The following is a 17,865-nucleotide window of genomic DNA, read 5'->3' as shown; positions in this document are numbered from 1 at the left end:
GGGCAGGAAGGGACAAGGTAGGGCTAATAAATTAAACTTCATTTATTTCAATGCAAGGGGCCTAACAGAGAAGGCAGATGAACTCAGGGCATGGTTAGGAACATGGGACTGGGATATCATAGCAATTACAGAAGCATGGTTCAGGGATGGGCAGGACTGGCAGCTTAATGTTCCAGGATACAAATGCTACAGGAAGGACAGAAAGGGAGGCAAGAGAGGAGGGGGAGTGGCATTTTTGATAAGGGATAGCATGACAGCTGTGCTGAGGGATATTCCTGGAAATACATCCGGGGAAGTTAGTTGGGTGGAACTGAGAAATAAGAAAGGGATGATCACCTTATTGGGATTGTATTATAGACCCCCTAATAGTCAGAGGGAAATTGAGAAACAAACTTGTAAGGAGATCTCAACTATCTGTAAGAATAATAGGGTAGTTATGGTAGGGGATTTTAACTTTTCAAACATCGACTGGGACTGCCATAGTGTTAAAGGTTTAGATGGAGAGGAATTTGGAAAATGGGAAGCCTTCAGAAATGAGATAACAAGAATCCAGAGAAAGTATTAGGGTGAAAGGAAAGGCTGGTAGGTGTAGGGAAAGCTGGATGACTAAAGAAATTGAGGGTTCGGTTAAGAAAAAGAAGGAAGCATATGTAAGGTATAGACAGGATAGATCGAGTGAATTCTTAGAAGAGTATAAAGGAAGTAGGAGTATTCTTGAGGGAAATCAGGAGGGCAAAAAGGGGACATGAGATAGCTTTTGCAAATAGAATTAAGGCGAATCCAAAGAGTTTTTACAAATACATTAAGGACAAAAGGGTAACTAGGGAGAGAATAGGGCCCCTCAAAGATGAGTATTTTGCATCAATATTTACTGTGGAAAAGGATATGGAAGATATAGACTGTAGGGAAATAGATGGTGACATCTTGCAAAATGTCCATATTACAGAGGAGGAAGGGCTGGATGTCTTGAAATGGTTAAAAGTGGATAAATCCCCAGGATATGATCAGGTGTACCCGAGAACTCTTTGGGAAGCTAGAAAAGTGATTGCTGGGTCTCTTGCTGAGATATTTGTATCATCGATAGTCACAGGTGAGGTGCCGGAAGACTGGAGGTTGGCTGACGTGTTGCCACTGTTTAAGCATGGTGGTAAGGAAAAGCCAGGGAATTATAGGCCAGTGAGCCTGATGTCAATTGTGGGCAAGTTGTTGGAGGGAATCCTGAAGTACAGGATGTACATGTATTTGGAAAGGCAAGGACTGATTAGGGATAGTCAACATGGCTTTGTGCGTGGGAAATCATGTCTCACAAACTTGATTGAGTTTTTTGAGGAAGTTACAAAGAGGATTGATGAGGGCAGAGCGGTAGATGTGATCCATATGGACTTCAGTAAGGTGTTTGACAAGGTTCCACATGTGACACTGGTTAGCAAAGTTAGATCTCATGGAATACAGGGAGAACTAGCCATTTGGATACAGAACTGGCTCAAAGGTAGAAGACAGAGGATGGTGGTTGAGGGTTGTTTTTCAGACTGGAGGCCTGTGACCAGTGGAGTGCTACAAGGATCGGTGCTGGGTCCTCTAATTTTGTCATTTACATAAATGATTTGGTTGCGAGTGTAAGAGGTACAGTTAGTAAGTTTGCTGATGACACCAAAATTGGAGGTGTAGTGAACAGCGAAGAGGGTTACCTCAGATTACAACAGGATCTGGACCCGATGGGCCAATGGGCTGAGAAGTGGCAGATAGAGCTTATTTCAGATAAATGCGAGGTGCTGCATTTTGGGAAAGCAAATCTTAGCAGGACTTATACACTTAATGGTAAAGTCGTAGGGAGTGTTGCTGAACAAAGAGACCTTGGAGTGCAGGTTCATAGCTCCTTGAAAGTGGAGTCGCAGGTTGATAGGATAGTGAAGAAGGCGTTTGGTATGCTTTCTTTTATTGGTCAGAGTATTGAGTACAGGAGTTGGGAGGTCATGTGGCGTCTGTACAGGACATTGGTTAGGACACTGTTGGAATATTGCCTCTAATTCTGGTCTCCTTCCTATCGGAAAGATGTTGTGAAACTTGAAAGGGTTCACAAACAATTTCCAAGGACGTTGCCAGGGTTGGAGGATTTGAGCTATAGGGAGAGGCTGAACAGGCTGGGGCTATTTTCCCTGGAGCGTTGGAGGCTGAGGGGTGACCTTATCGAGGTTTACAAAATGATGAGGGGCATAGATAGGGTAAATCGGCAAAGTCTTTTCCCTGGGGTCGGGGAGTCCAGAACTAGAGGGCATAGGTTTAGGGTGAGAGGGAAAAGATATAAAAGAGACCTATGGGGCAATCTTTTCACACAGAGGGTGGTACGTGTATGGAATGAGCTGCCAGAGGAAGTGGTGGAGGCTAATACAATTGCAACATTTAAGAGGCATTTGGATGGGTATATGAATAGGAAGGGTTTGGAGGGATATGGGCCAGGTGCTGGCATGTGGGACTGGATTGGGTTGGGATAGCTGGTTGGCATGGATGGGTTGGACTGAAGGGTCTGTTTGCATGCTGTACATCTCTGTGACTCTATGACTCTATGAGACAGCATTTCAGTGATAGTGATCAAAACTCCCTAACTTTTACTATGCTAATGGAGAGGGATAGGAGCAGATGGTATCGGAAAGTATTTAATTAGGGGAGGGGGAATTACAATGCTATTAGGCAGGAATTATAGAGCATAAATTGGGAACAGATATTCTCAGGGAAATGCGCATCAGAAATGTGGAGGTTGTTTAGGGAGCACTTGCTGCGAGTGCTGAATAGGTTTGTCCCACTGAGGCAAGGAAGGGATGGTAGGGTAAAGGAACTTTGTATGACAAGAGATGTGGAACATTTAGTCAAGAGGAAAAACAAAGCTTACTTAATGTTGAGGAGGGAAGCATCTGACAGGGCTCTAGAGGTTTACAGGGTTGGCCAGGAAGGAACCGATTAATGGACTTAAGAGAGCTACATGGGGGCATGAAAAAGACTTGGTGGGTATTATTAAGGAAAGCCCAAGGAGTTCTATTTTTATGTGAGGAACAAGGGGATGGTCTGAGTGAGGGTGGTACTGTTCGGGGATAATGGAGGGAACTTGTGCTTGGAGTTGGAGGAGATAGGGAAGGCCTTCATGAATACTTTGCTTCAGTATTCACTACTGAGAGGGACCTTGTCATTTGTCAGGACAGCATGAAACAGGCTGATGTGCTCGAACAGGTTGATGTTAAAAGGAGGATGTGCTGGAAATTTTGAAAAACATGAGGTTGAATAAGACCCCTTGGCCAGACAGGATATAGGAGAAAGTGAGGACTGCAGATGCTGGGGATCAGAGCTTAAAAATGTGTTGCTGGAAAAGCGCAGCAGGTCAGGCAGCATCAAAGGAGAAGGAGAATCGATGTTTCGGGCAAAAGTCCTTCAGACAGGATATACTCAAGGTTACTACAGGAAGCGAGGCAAGGGATTGCTGCACTTTTGGTGATCTTTGCATCCTCACTGTCCACTGGAATAATAGCAGCTGATTGGAGGGTGGCAAGAAAGGGAATAGGGATAACTCTGGGAATTACAGATCAGTCATTCTTACAGCGGTGGTGGGTAAATTATTGGAGAGGATTCTGAGAGACAGGATTTATGATTATTTGGAAGAACATAGCTTGTTTAGAGATAGTCAGCATGGCTTTGTGAGGGACAGGTTATGCCTCTCACACTTTATTGAATTCTTAGATAATGTAACAAAATGCATTCATGAAGGTTAGAGCAGTGGATGGGTGTATTTGGATTTTAGCAAGGTGTTTGATCAGGTTCCCATTGGAAGGCTCATTCAGAAAGCAAGGAGGCATTGGAAACCTGGCTGTCTGCATACAGAATTGGCTGGCCCATAGAAGACAGAGGATGGTGGTAGATGGAAAGTACTCAGTGTGAAGCTTGGTGACCAGTGGTGTTTTGCAGAGATTTGTTCTGGGACCTCTGCTATTTGTGATTTTAATAAATGACTTGGATGAGAAGGTGGAAGTGTGGGTTAGTAGATCTGTCAATGACACGAAGGTTGATGGTGTTGTGGATAGTGTGGAGGGCTGTTCTAAGTGTGACGATGCTGCTCCTTTAATAAAGTTATGCTATCCTTGACATTTTTCTTTCCCGAGCGCTTGTAAAAGCAGTGATTCTGAAAAGTGTAGGTTTGAAGGGTGTTAGGGCCAATTTGATTATAGCTAACAGATACTGCCTCAGGCAAAAGGCTTTCAAGCCTTTTAAAAAAACTTGTACAATGAAAGGGGAGTGGCCAGTTCTCCCAGCTCCGCTTATCTCTGATTTGGCTTGGTTTGGTTTTAGCAGTCTGGCTGTTCACCAAAAGCAGTCAGTTCAGTTTGAGGCTGCTCGTCCAAGAAACAGTTCCATGGAAGAAGGTGTTCCATGCCGAATCTCTCTGCCATCTCTCTCTCCTGTAAGACCCTGCGTTTGATTTTTACTTTTTTGTGCAAAGGGATGTTTATGGGGATTGTTGCAAGTATTTGGAATAGCATCATTAAGTTGGATTAATCTGTTGGGTTTTCAGATAGGTTAAGTTATTCTGTTCTCTTTTGTTTATGTTTCATTCGGTAAACTTGCAAATGAGTTCTGTTTTGTTCAAAACTAAGTGGTTGGGCCAGCTGTATCACTCCTGGAATATCCACTCTATACCTGCTTAAAAACAACTCACAAAGTTAGGGTACAGGCTACTTTCTTGAAAACTTTTGAGGAGATCTGGCTTGGATCAACAGCATAGGTTGCAATGGGACATTGACAGGATGCAGAACTGGGCTGAGAAGTTGCAGATGGAGTTCAACCTGGAAAAATGTGAAGTGATTCATTATGGAAGGTTGAATTTGAATGCAGATTACAGGATTAGAGACAGGATTCTTGGCAGTGTGGAGGAACAGAGGGATCTTGGGGCCCACATCCATAGATTCATGGACCATTTCCGCTATCGTTTCCTCCTCTACCACCTCTGCTGGTAACGCATTTCAGGCACCCACCACCCGCTGGGTAAAGAACTTTCCACGCATATCTCCTCTAAACCTTTCTTCTCTCACTTTGAATTCACGGCCCCTAGTAATTGAATCCCCCACTCTGGGGAAAAAGTTTCTTGCTCTCCACCCTGTCTACACCTCTCATGATTTTGTAGGCCTCAATCAGGTCCCATCTCAACCTCTATCTTTCCAATGAAAATAATCCTAATCTACTCAACCTCTCTTCATAGCCAGCGCCCTCCATGCCAGGCAACATCCTGGTGGACCTTCTCTACACCGCCTCGAAAGCATCCACATCCTTTTCGTAATGCGGCAACCAGAACTGTACACAGTATTCCAAATGTGGCCTAACCAAAGCCTTATACAACTGTAACATGATCTGCCAACTCTTGTACTCAATACCCTGTCTGATGAAGGAAAACATGCTGTTTGCCTTCTTGACTGCTCTACTGACCTGCATTGCTACCTTCAGGGAACAATAGACCTGAACACCCAAATCTCTCTGTTCATCAGGTTTCCCCAGGGCTTTTCCATTTAATGTATCGTTCACTCTTGAATTGGATCTTCCAAAATGCATCATTTTGCATTTGTCCAGATTGAACTCCATCTGCCAATTCTCAGCCCAATTCTCCAATCTATCTATATTCTGCTGTATTCTCTGACAGTCCCCTTTACTATCTGCTAATCCACCAATCTTAGTGTCATCTGCAAACTTGCCAATAAGACTAGATTAGAGTGGTGCTGGAAAAGCACAGCAGGTCAGACAATATCCGAGGAGCAAGAAAATCCATATTTCGGACAGGAACCCTTCATCAGGAATTCCTGATGAAGGGCTCCAGGCCAAGACGTTGATTTTCCTGCTCCTTGGATGCTGTCTGACCTGCTGTGCTTTTTCAGCACCACTCTAATCTTGTCTCTGATCTTCAGCATCTGCAGTCTTCACTTTCACCAAACTTGCTAATGAGACAACCTACACCTTCCTCCAAATCATTTATGTATATCAGAAACAACAGTGGGCCCAGCATGGATTCCTGTAGAACACCACTGCTCACAGGTCTCCATTTTGAGAAGCTACCTTCCACTACTACTCTCTGTCTGCTGTTGCTGAAGCAGTTCTCTATCCACCTAGCTAGAACACCCTGGATCCCATGCAACTTCACCTTCAAAGCCTACCATGGGGAACCTTATCAATGCCTTACTAAAGTCCATGTATATGACATCTACATCCATTCCCTTAACAATCAACTTTGTCACCTCTTCAAAGAATTATTTAAGTTTGTAAGACATGACCTTCCCTGTACAAAACCATGCTGCCTATTACTGATAAGCCCAATTTCCTCAAATGGGTATATATCCTATCCCTCAGTATCTTCTACAAGAAGGTATATCATGTGTTAAGAAGGTGTGTTGAAGTGAAAAAGGAGGAGAGCTGATTTGATAGGGGTGTACAAGATGATGAGAGGCATAGATAGAGTGGATAGCCAGAGACCTTTTCACAGGGTGGAAATGGCTATCATGAGGGGGCATAATTTTAAAGAGATTGGAGGGAGGTTTAAGGAGATGTCAGAGGTTGGTTCTTTACACATAGAGTGGTGGGTGCATGGAAGGTATCTGACTCTATACTGGTGGTAGTAGTCAGAAACATTAGGGACATTTTAGTGACTCTTGGATAGGCACATGGATGATTATAAAATGTAGGTTATGTAGATTAGCTTGATCTTAGAGTAGGAGAAATGGCCAGCACAACATTGAGGGCTGAAGGGCCTGTACTGTGATGTACTGTTCTATGTTCTATGTAACCTGTATGCCTCTGTCTAAGTTTTTTTTGATTTGTACATCCTTGCTTCCTATGATCTGCCTGTAGCGCTCATAAACAAAGCTTTTCATTGTACTTCGGTACACGTGACAATAAATCAGTCAATCATTCGATCAAAAGGAGAGGATAGAACCTGTCAAATGTTCCTTGAGTCAATGAGCCTCCAGGCGCATGTTTGTCTCAGTGTGTGTTCAAGCGAACAGACGGTAGAGCACAGAGTCCTGCATCACGGAACTACTCGGGCCAAACCTCGACAATAACTACTGCAGCTTTCTCCAGACTTCCTTAGCAAAGGCACATTCCAGCAGGAGGTGTGTGACAGTCTCTATCCCCCAGCAGCCACTTCAAGAACAGCGTGTGGTGGCACAGAGTGTGCCTCATCTCTACAACTTTCCAACAAGCACCATCGCTTGACTGATGGTGAAAAGGGCACAACCTGTGAGAACCTTCATGTACGCCCACACTCTCTGTGCCACCACACAATGCCCTCGATGTGGAAATTTTAATACAGAAACATTGACTGCATCTGGAAGACCATCAACTTGGTGAAAGATGCTCTTTGGTCTGGCCGAAACTTGCTGGTCTTCCAGGAGTTGACCCCGACTGAGTGTTACAGACTGGCACATTCCAAGGTCTAGGATGACATGCTGAGGAACACATTCATGCCTGGGACAGCTGCCACGAAGGCACAGCGGGGAAAGACCACTGTCGTAAGATCTTTCTTGCAAAGTTAAATGAGGGTCTATTCTGTTATTGAACCCCTCACCCTTTGTGTCTCAAATATATGTAAATATAGTTTTGTACAAGTAAGAAATGCTTTTTTGGATAGAGTCAAACTACAATCTTTGTTTGTTTCTTCATATGCTGCCGTACAGAACTGAATTGCTTTCGTGACTATATAAAGATATTTTTATGAAAAAAGTTTATTTTTGAAATTAAGGAAGTATCAGAGCAATGAAACCACTTATACTTACTCCAATTGAGGGTAGATGATACTTCAGTTTTACAGCACTCTGATTGATTCTCAAATACCTTCTAAAGTAGCCTGTTTCTATGAGTGGCATGGTGTCTCAGTGGTTAGCGCTGCTGCCTCACTGCACCAGGGACCTGGGTTTGATTCCACCCTCAGGTAACTGTCTGTGTGGAGTTTGCATGTTCTCCCCATGTCTGTGTGGGTTTCCTCCCACAGTCACAGAAACGTGCAGGTTAGGTGAATTGGCCGTGTGAAATGCCCATTGTGTTCAGAGATATGTAGTTGAGGTGCATTTGTCAGGGGTGTATGTAGAATAATAGGGTAAGGGAATGGATTTTTTTAAGATTTAGATTACTTACAGTGTGGAAACAGGCCCTTCGGCCCAACAAGTCCACACCAACCCTCCAAAGAGCAACCCACCCAGACCCATTCCCCTACATTTACCCCTTCATCTAACACTAAAGGCAATTTAGCATGGGCAATTCACCTAACCTGCACATCTTTGGACTGTGGGAGGAAACCGGAGCACCCAGAGGCAACCCACACAGACACAGGGAGAATGTGCAAACTCCACACAGACAGTTGTCTGAGGTGGGAATTGAACCCGGGTCTCTGGCGCTGTGAGGCAGCAGTGCTAACCACTGTGCCACCGTGCCACCCACAAGTGTAGGTTACTCTACGGATGGTCAGTGTGGACTTGCTGGACCAATCGGCCTGTTTCCATGCTGTAGGCATTTTTTAAAAAAAGCAGAAACAAACAGCAGCTTTGCCAGAAATCCCAGGAATTAATTCAATAAAATGTTGGGAGTCAATTTCAGCTATGAACTGTCTCTAGTGGTAATCTCCAGAACTCAAAGAGGAAAACTGAGGTGAGGGATACTGAGCTGATAGCAATGGTAGTCTCATGCCAGTACACCTCATATAAATGTTCATGAAAGTTGACCTTCAAGATGTTGCCCTCAGGCTGTCTCTGAACTGAGATTACAAGCTGATATGCAGCTATACTTTCAGCCAATTCCACAACAGTCCTTCTGAGATGTAATTCTAGATCAGTGAAGCACAAATTGAAAACCTTATTATGTTTATTTGAAAGAAAAGATTCACTCCAATTACGATGAACTCTTTCCTGAATATATGAGCCTTTTGTAACATATGACAGCCCACTAACGTGTACGAACTAATAAACTGCCACATTTTATGGGAGGATAGAAATTTCAGTGGAAGTCAGTTTCTATGTAAGTTACCTGCTGACGTACAAAGGATTTTTGAATTGGTTTGCCAAGAGATTACAGACATGCTGTCTAAGGAGAGAATTATTGCAAGTAGAGAAAATTAGGGGAAACAAATCTATGAATACCATTTATGAGACGTTCGTTTTCCCTTACAGAGCCACAGTTTTCGAAGGAACAGGACCTATTCTCCAGTGTCAACACCACAAGGATCAGGCTGAATCTCCTCGGTTGGATTGATGGTGGCTGTCCCATCATCATGTTCACCCTTGAATATCGGCCGTTTGGGACCACAGTCTGGACGACAGCACAGCGGACGACCCTGTCCAAATCATACATCCTCTATGACTTGCAGGAGGCCACGTGGTATGAACTTCAAATGAAGGTGTGCAACAGTGCAGGATGCACAGAGAAGCAGACGGAATTTGCAACCCTCAACAATGATGGCAGTAAGTACTGCAGGAACAAGTCTGGGTTACATCCTTCTGGAGCAAAGGGGCCCACGTGACTCATTAATGTTGGTCTGAATAAGAACCAATAGAAAGGTTATAAAAATCTGGAAATCGACAAGCATGGGGGTGGCATTTATTGAGCAAACTGTGCTTTTCACTTTCTTTAGGTCATTTCCCACCCTGCACACATCCAGTGCACAATAAAACAACAGAACATTGATTAATCCTTGAAAAATGTCACTACCTTCAAAGCACAAATGATTTCGCCAGTTGTATATATTTTAAATATGAAAGCAATTGAGGATCAATTCAACTTCAGAGGAGTCCCATTATTTTCACCAAGTATCAAACGTCAGATACATTGCATTAATTTGTGGATTGAAGTTGTTTTAGAATATACAACTAATCAACAATTTTGTTGAAAATAAGTTTATTCACCAAGTCTCAAGTGAGGACATTGGCAAAAGTTCTCAGTATTTAGATGGTAGGGAGGTGCTGTGACTTTTCACTTCATTGAGGTTTTAAAGAAACTTGTGCAAATTTTGTGTGCCAGTTTCCAGTATGTCAGGACTGAGCACAGTGGGCATTGAGTATTTTTAAACCTCCACACTCAATACTAATGACCCTTCGTTCCTGTTATGGACTAGACCAGACCCCCTCAAAAAATATTAAGAAGTTAGCCTCGGGCCTATCTCTTTCTTATTTTAAAGTTGAATGTGAGGTGCTATGTTCCAGATACAATTAGATTGGTAAAACTACTTGAAGTTAAGCAAAATACAATTCATTCAAACACAATACTTAAAGTACAAAAAAGGAAGAGGAAACAAAAACAGAAGTTGCTGGAAAAGCTCAGCCGGTCTGGCAGTATCTGTGAAGAAAAATCAAAGTTAACATTTTAGGTCCGGCGACCCTTCCTCAGAACCGACCCGGACCCGAAACGTTAACTTTGATTTCTCTTCACAGATACTGTCAGACCTGTTGAGCTTTTCCAGCAACTTTTGTTTTTGTTTCTGGTTTACAGCATCCATAGTTCTTTCTGTTTTTAAAAGGAAGTGGCACTTGGAATAACTTAACTCTATTGGGAATCTTAACAGCATAATAGATTATTTTACTACTAAACAGTAACTGCTCCAATATAGTAACATCCCACATACACATCCTGGGAAAAAAGGCAAATTCAGAACACAGAATTGTCTCACATGCAACTCCAGCAGCCCAGGAGGAGAAACATTCAACAAAAACACATCGAGAGAGAGAGTATAGCAGCCAGGAGAGATTCACTGCCTTCCAACCCCGCTGAGAGCTCAACAACAACTGCTGCTGAAGAAACTAAAAATCCTGATTCAGAGACAGCTCGACTACACCCATTCAGGCTGCTTCTATTGTTCCAACTTTGAAATAAAAAACCCAAGGCCTCACTTGGCTATTCGCTCTAGTGCTTTTGGTAGACTGCTCATCACCTCTGCCTTAAAATCTCTCTTCAAAAAATGAATAAAACAACCTCTTAAAGCCACAGCACTGTCATATTCCCAAAGTCAGAATGTTGTATGCCCTAGGCTATTGCTGAATCAGGCCATTCCTGAAGAAGGGCTCATGTCCGAAACATCGATTCTCCTGTTCCTTGGATGCTGCCTGACCTGCTGCGCTCTTCCAGCAACACATTTTCAGCTCTGATCTCCAGCATCTGCAGTCCTCACTTTCTCCTAGGCTATTTTTCCCCAGGTCAATACTCTGATCAGTCTGGCTTTCAAAAATTGTCTTTGAAATACAACTACCTCAAATGTTTAGGCCACTAACATTAGGAGGGAGCAATATCTGATTGGCAAAATCTGGTTTCCAGCATCTGCAGTCATTGTTTTTACTTAAAATTAAGTAACAGCCCATTCTTTGATGTAATCAGCATTTATGAACAAGGGGCAACAAGCAAGGAAAGGTTCAGAGCCAACAATTTGCTGTTTCCTTTTGGTTTGATTTGTGTTGGAAACTGGCATCTGATGGGAAATTGGTTGAAGTTAAGATTTTCACAGGATAGAGTCATTAAACAGTAAATATCCTCAAGAACCAGCGACCGGAAGCAGCAGGAATGAAACCAAACAAATCCCAACTGGCACAGTACAGCAGTGCTTTACAGAAGGCTCGACAGCGCTGAGCATGTCACCTAGAAAGGGGACAAAGCATCTGCAAACCAATTTCCCAGCTCGGCGAACATATCCATAACAACTGCAACAAAGATTCTTTCCTTTTAAGCTCAGTAGGAGCAGGATTGCAAGTATGTCAGATGAATACAGTATCACTGAGACACCCTGTGGCAGCTATTAATGAAGCAGGTAGTTATCCCTAGGGGTGGGTAAGTGTGTCAAAGTCATCTAGTACAGCAGAGGGAAGTGAGATATCCCAGGGGAGTTAGAGACCTAGCACCCAGTGTGGTACACTCTCCCCTTTGCACTTACTTGAATATGCTGCTAGAGGTTGTGATATAGAAGACAGATGTCCTCATCCAGGAGAGTAGCAGGAGATGACTATCTCATCATGTTTACTGTCATTTCCCACAACCTCCCCTTCCTCCAATCTCTTACCTCCAGTTCCTCCTCTGATTAGGAGTCTCTTTCCAGAGCCTCATCATCCTTTTTGAAGGCCTGGCTGGAAGGCCAGGTTATGGTGAACATAGTAGACTATCAATGTGCCCAAGACCCTTGCAGACAGTATTGGAGGACCCATCGTGATCAATCCAGGGTACCACTACTTTAACTTTAACTCCATGCAGCTAGTCCTGCTTTCCAATTGTCTTGCTCATCCCTGCCATTGGACAAAGTCCTGTCTCCATGAGAACCATGTGCTGATCAGTGTAAACAGGCACCCACATGAAAGATCCCTTGTATGAACGACATCCACGATGTTAAAGTGAGGTTTGGGATCTGGGCCATCAGGAACCTCAAGGACAATCCTAGTAATGGTAGACCCAAATATCACTGGGCTATCACTGGGCAGCACTGTGACATTGACATCATTGCCTTGAGAAAGTCCTGTCAAACAATAGAAGGTCAGCTCAAAGATCAAAGTGGTAATTACCCTCTTCTTGGTGGGGTAAATTTGAAGAATAATGCTAATTCCATGGTTTAACCAATGGAATTAATTGACCATCTTTGCAAGATTTCCTATAGAATCAGCAAATGCCTCATGACCCTTGAACTCACTGTAGCCCAGAAGCAATGCATCACAATTATCACCCCCTCCCATACAAGCAATGTATAAGGCCAAAGAGAAATTCTACCCCAATCTTGATCAATTATTGCCTCCCAAAGGGAGACAAACTGATTTTTCTTTGATGAAAACAATGGGAGTTTTGGAAAGGATCCCTAAAATGGTGTGATTAGAAAGGAAGGCATTGGAAACATAATTACCAATGGAGTCCACCTTCTGGCAAAATGCCTAGATTATAGTCCAGCCCTAATTCACCAGAGACACAAATGCAAAACCTCACGGCAATTCTCTTGCTACAGAGATTGGCACCTGCCTGACTATGTCATCATCCGAACAAAGGTCCTAAGGATTTTGCATCACCCAATAAGTGACAGAGCTAATAACTGCTGAACAGTCCATTGACTAATCCAGTCAACTATCTCCATCAGCTTGACACAAAAACAGCTCATGCTAGCAACAGTGCTGCTACAGGAAATTCAGTGTTGAAGGACTTAAGCATTCCACTGACAAAGCCCTACCTCAGTCAATATCTCATAGTCAATCTGGTGACACTTAATGAACAGGGACCACAGAGTGTCCCCAGTGACCTCAAATCCATCATAAACAGCCCCTGACAGGGGATTTTGGGTTTCTCTGCCAGGAAACAGCAAGATTGGTTTGACAAAAACAACGAAAAGACCTAGGAACTGTTATTCACAAGCACAAGGTATTCCTGAAACAGAGCTGGAAATGTGTTGCTGGAAAAGCGCAGCAGGTCAGGCAGCATCCAGGGAACAGGAGAATCGACGTTTCGGGCATAAGCCCTTCTTCAGGAAGAAGGGCTTATGCCCGAAACGTCGATTCTCCTGTTCCCTGGATGCTGCCTGACCTGCTGCGCTTTTCCAGCAACACATTTCCAGCTCTGATCTCCAGCATCTGCAGACCTCACTTTCTCCATTCCTGAAACAGAACCTCCTCAATAATTGATGGAAAGAAAGCAAGTCTTTAGATGAATGAAGGCTGAGGTGTAATAAATAAACTTGTGATGAAAAGAACAGATAGTGGGTGGGAGGAACTCAGGAATCACAGAAGCTGGCTGATAGCTACTGCCAGCATGGGGTCTTCAGTGCACACAAGATCATCTGTGACCTTTGCACCCAAGTACCGACCACTCTGAGAGCTGGTAATTGATGGGCGCTCATCAAGGACAGAGAGACAGTCAGCATTTGCTAAGAGGGCCAATTTGAGGATCCCCTGAATCACAAGTCACTCAATGTGAGTGCTGTCCAGTGCATCCTGCATCATGTTACCCTTCACCGCAACTTCAGCGCAACATGGGATTGCAAAGGCCACCCGACAGCTGAGATGGCATCCACACTGAAATACGGAAACAGAGTGAGGAAACAACCTTGGCTTAGATATTCAACTTCAGCTCCCTCACCTGGATGGATGGGAGCATGCTAGGGGAAGTCCAAAACGCAAAGATGCCAACCATTTTGTGGACCTTTGACAAGCCTAGCTGGAAGTAGAGCAAAAAGGGGGGTGCAAAGATCCACACATCCCATACACCCCAACGATGGGAAACACCCGCTGGGGCAAGGAGTGTGCATCTCATATTGGACTGTTTAATCACCTAAGCATCCACAATACCTGAATGAAAAGACATCATCCTTCATCCTGAGGTCAGTTTACGAGTTAAATAGAAGGAGTCTTCAACTTCACATCACTGCCTTTCATCAATATCCCTTGAAAGCCATCCCCAACATATATTCATCAAGCTCAATTTTGCAAATGTTTCCATTGCCAGTGATTTTTGAGGGAAGTTATCGGTTTGAGCCCCAGTCTAGATGGCAGTGGAGGGAAAACATTCAGGGTAAACCTTTCCAATGGGAACTTGGTGTTGACTGTCTTCAAACCCATTGAATGTGATTTGTTTCCCTATTTGGATTTAATAAAGGCAATTCATTATGGAAATAACCCAGAACACAACTGACTATTTGTAAAACTAGAGAAAGAAATGGTTTGCCTCATGTGCTGTTAGGCGTGAAAGAGAAGTATTTATTATAATATCTAAACTGTTTTGGGTTCTAGCCAGAATGCTCTCTGACAACATTGTTTTCTTTTTTATTTGCAACGGATCATTTTTATTACCATTAGAAGTCTTGGCAGTAGCGCTATTGTTGACACAGATTCTTCACTGCACAGGGCCAGAAATCTGTTCCTTTTGGCACTGCATAAACATTTGATTTGAGTATGTTGCCACTGTCCTAGTAGTGTGGTGGAAGTTGGTTTAGCTCTGTTGGCTGGATGGTTAGTTTGCAAAGCACTATGATGCCAATATTGTGGGTTCAATTCCTGCACCAGCTATGGACTCTCCTTCTCAACCTCACCTGAGGTATGGTGGCTCTCAGGTTAAATCACTACCAATCATCTTTCTCTAATGAGAGACCAGCCTTATGGTTTGATAAGACTCTAACAACTTGAATTGTGTTGTAACCTCAAAAAGATTAGACTCGTAGGGATTTGCTGAGACAATCTATCTAGATTGTGCCATATAAATGTTAGTGTCATGAGTACAGCCTTATATGTTACAGAACAATAACACAACATAGCCAGGAATTCCCTCTGAACCTTGCTTCCTTCATCACTATGGCCTTGACAAAGATGCAGTATTCCCTGCTGCACTGCATTTATGGCAAAGCAAGACCAGTCCCAAGAGCAGTCTATTTTATCTATCGCAGAGCAATGCAGTGATAACAGCAGTATTTCAGTATATAAGTTTATTTCCAAGAATTTCAAAATATCTCTACTATCACAAAACATCAATTTCTAATACTTACTGTCAACTTTACCCCTAAGGAAACACCCAAGCCTAACCAGATAAACACAATGAACATAGATCGGGTACGAGACACAAACACAAAACAACTGAACACGACACCAAGAAATCTCGCTCCTCTACTTTGTAAGCATTACCGAGTAGAAACAATGCCATTAGATATCGCCAAGCATGAGTATGCCATACTTAACTCGCAGGGTAATAGAAAGTGGCATACATTACACAGCCACTGTATTATTTCTGTATTTTACAGGGCAATTATAGTTATCTCGCAGTTATTTCACTGGTTCATGAATATCCTTTAAGGAAGGAAGCTACAGTCCTTATTTGGTCTGGCCTACATGTGACAGCAGACCTGCAGCAATGTGTTTGACTCTTAGCTGCCCTCTGGGCAATTGGGATTGAGTGGTAAATGCTGGCCTAGTCAGCGATGCTCATATCATTAAATGATTTTTTTTAAAAATCAGAATTTTAGGTTTCCATTGCATACGGGGACAAGATTTCAACTCTGTCCGCTCTGTTGTGTTGAGAATGAGGATTGGGATTAACTGTTGTCAGAGCTCTCATAACTCTGTTGATACACCCTTCTCAATTACTATTGTCTTACTCCGAGTTTTAAGGGAGAGTGAGTAACCTTGCTTATTCTGTAGTCCACAGCTTTCTGTTCTCTATCAATCATCCTGTCAATTTTTATATCATTTAAAAATTTCATAATCATCGCCCTATATTTAAACCTATAATTAATTGATATATATATAAAATTCATGAAGAGGAAGGTACCAAGCAACTGATCCTTGCAAAACCCCAAGAAACACACCCTTTCAGTCACAAAAGCACATGTTGACATTATGGAATGCAGAGGATTGACTTCACTTCCTGCTACTGATCTCAATTTTTAATTTCCTTGGACTTCATGAGCTTGAATCTTTCCAGTGTGCAAATGTGGAGCCTTGTCAAAACCTTCCTGGAAGCCACATGGACCAAATAAGACATGCTACACTCATCAGTCATAGCCAACTCAAAAAATACAAACTGACCCTGAACAAATCCAACCTCTACTCAGTCAAAGTCCTGGAGCTCCCTTCCTAACAGCACTGTCAGTACCCCTAAAGCTTCTCCAGGAAAAATGTTGGCTGACTTGCACCCACGTCCAGGAATGGATAAAATAATTTACCCTTTTAATCTCTACGTTTTCCTTAGATATTCTCTGATTCTTTAAAACATATCCTTGATTTTACTTGCCAATATTGTTTAGTCCTTGGTATCTAATAACAGCCTCCCTTTATTGCCTCATCCTGCCCTGTATGCTTCCTGACATTCAGGGAGTGGGGGCTGATTTAGGATTGTCACACGATTTCTTTGCAGGAATGTATTTGTTCTGAGCCCCCGCTATCTCATCCTTGAATACCTCCCACAGCTCCATCACTACTCTGTGCGTTCACCCAAGTGGGAAATCAAATAGCTCATTGATTCAGATCAGGTTTTTGTGTTTAACTAATCCACTTTCAGCATGATTGAAAAAGTGTGAAAGGTAAGAATTTCTGGTTCTGGTTGCAAGAGGGTACTGTTGTTATATTTGTCACTTTACACCAAGATGCTGGAGAGCATGAGTCAACCTCTACTAAGGTTAATGCTTAGATGGTTTTCAAGTGTGACTGATGCCTTAGAAGATCGTATCAGTCAGTGACAATCATAAAATATCAGACATAAAATATCCTGTTTAAATTGCAAAGCAGCAGCATATCTAGTCATTTATAGGTCAAAGGCACATCTTATAGGCCTTATGCAAGCAGCATTTATTAAAATGAAAATAAGAAATGCAGTAAGTGTCAATCTGCAGGAACACGGTTCTTCAAATGATCAACGTTTAGCAATGGAAATAAAGGATATGAGCTCAGCTTTTCAAGTCCTTTTGATTACAAAATTTCTTTAATCTGTACCCAGAACTTAAATACTGTTAATTAGCTTGTGTTACTATGGTGACTAGAAATGAAACTAAACCATCTTAACTGTCAACAGCACTTACAACGCTCCTTAAGGACTGAGCATGAGACTTTGTACTTGAAAATACATTGTAATCCAGTCTGTAGACAATTAAGGCCCATTCATCTCATTATGTGAGACACTCTCTCATGTATCAGAGGTTTGTCTTCATTTGCAAGAATATTTTACATTATTTAATGATATGAAAATATGAAGTATAGTAAAAAGTTGAGAATATGCTGCCAGTGCTTTATCATCACATATGTGATCCTAGCATATGCTATCTAGAAATTCCTGGAAAGATAAATTCTCAAAGATAATTAGGGTATAAATGTGTCTTATTGGTAATGCAAAATAGGCACCAGGGAATTGGCAGCTTCTATT

At 42.6% G+C, this 17,865-nt stretch overlaps 1 protein-coding gene across 2 annotated transcripts in view; it reads left to right on the top strand.

The window, feature by feature from the left end:
• LOC122555394 (Down syndrome cell adhesion molecule homolog) overlaps nucleotides 1–17,865 on the top strand; it is a 662,754-nt gene that overhangs the window by 593,740 nt on the left and 51,149 nt on the right. For both annotated transcript variants that reach the window (XM_043701363.1, XM_043701364.1), the window contains exon 26: nucleotides 9,186–9,476. In XM_043701363.1, the coding sequence (XP_043557298.1) occupies nucleotides 9,186–9,476 (291 nt within the window). The remainder of the gene's footprint in view (nucleotides 1–9,185; nucleotides 9,477–17,865) is intronic.

The sequence above is a fragment of the Chiloscyllium plagiosum genome, chromosome 12 (genome assembly GCF_004010195.1).
Source record: "Chiloscyllium plagiosum isolate BGI_BamShark_2017 chromosome 12, ASM401019v2, whole genome shotgun sequence".
NCBI lineage: Eukaryota > Metazoa > Chordata > Chondrichthyes > Orectolobiformes > Hemiscylliidae > Chiloscyllium > Chiloscyllium plagiosum.
Note: the sequence above shows the minus strand (reverse complement) of the source record. Positions and strands in the feature narration are given on the sequence as shown.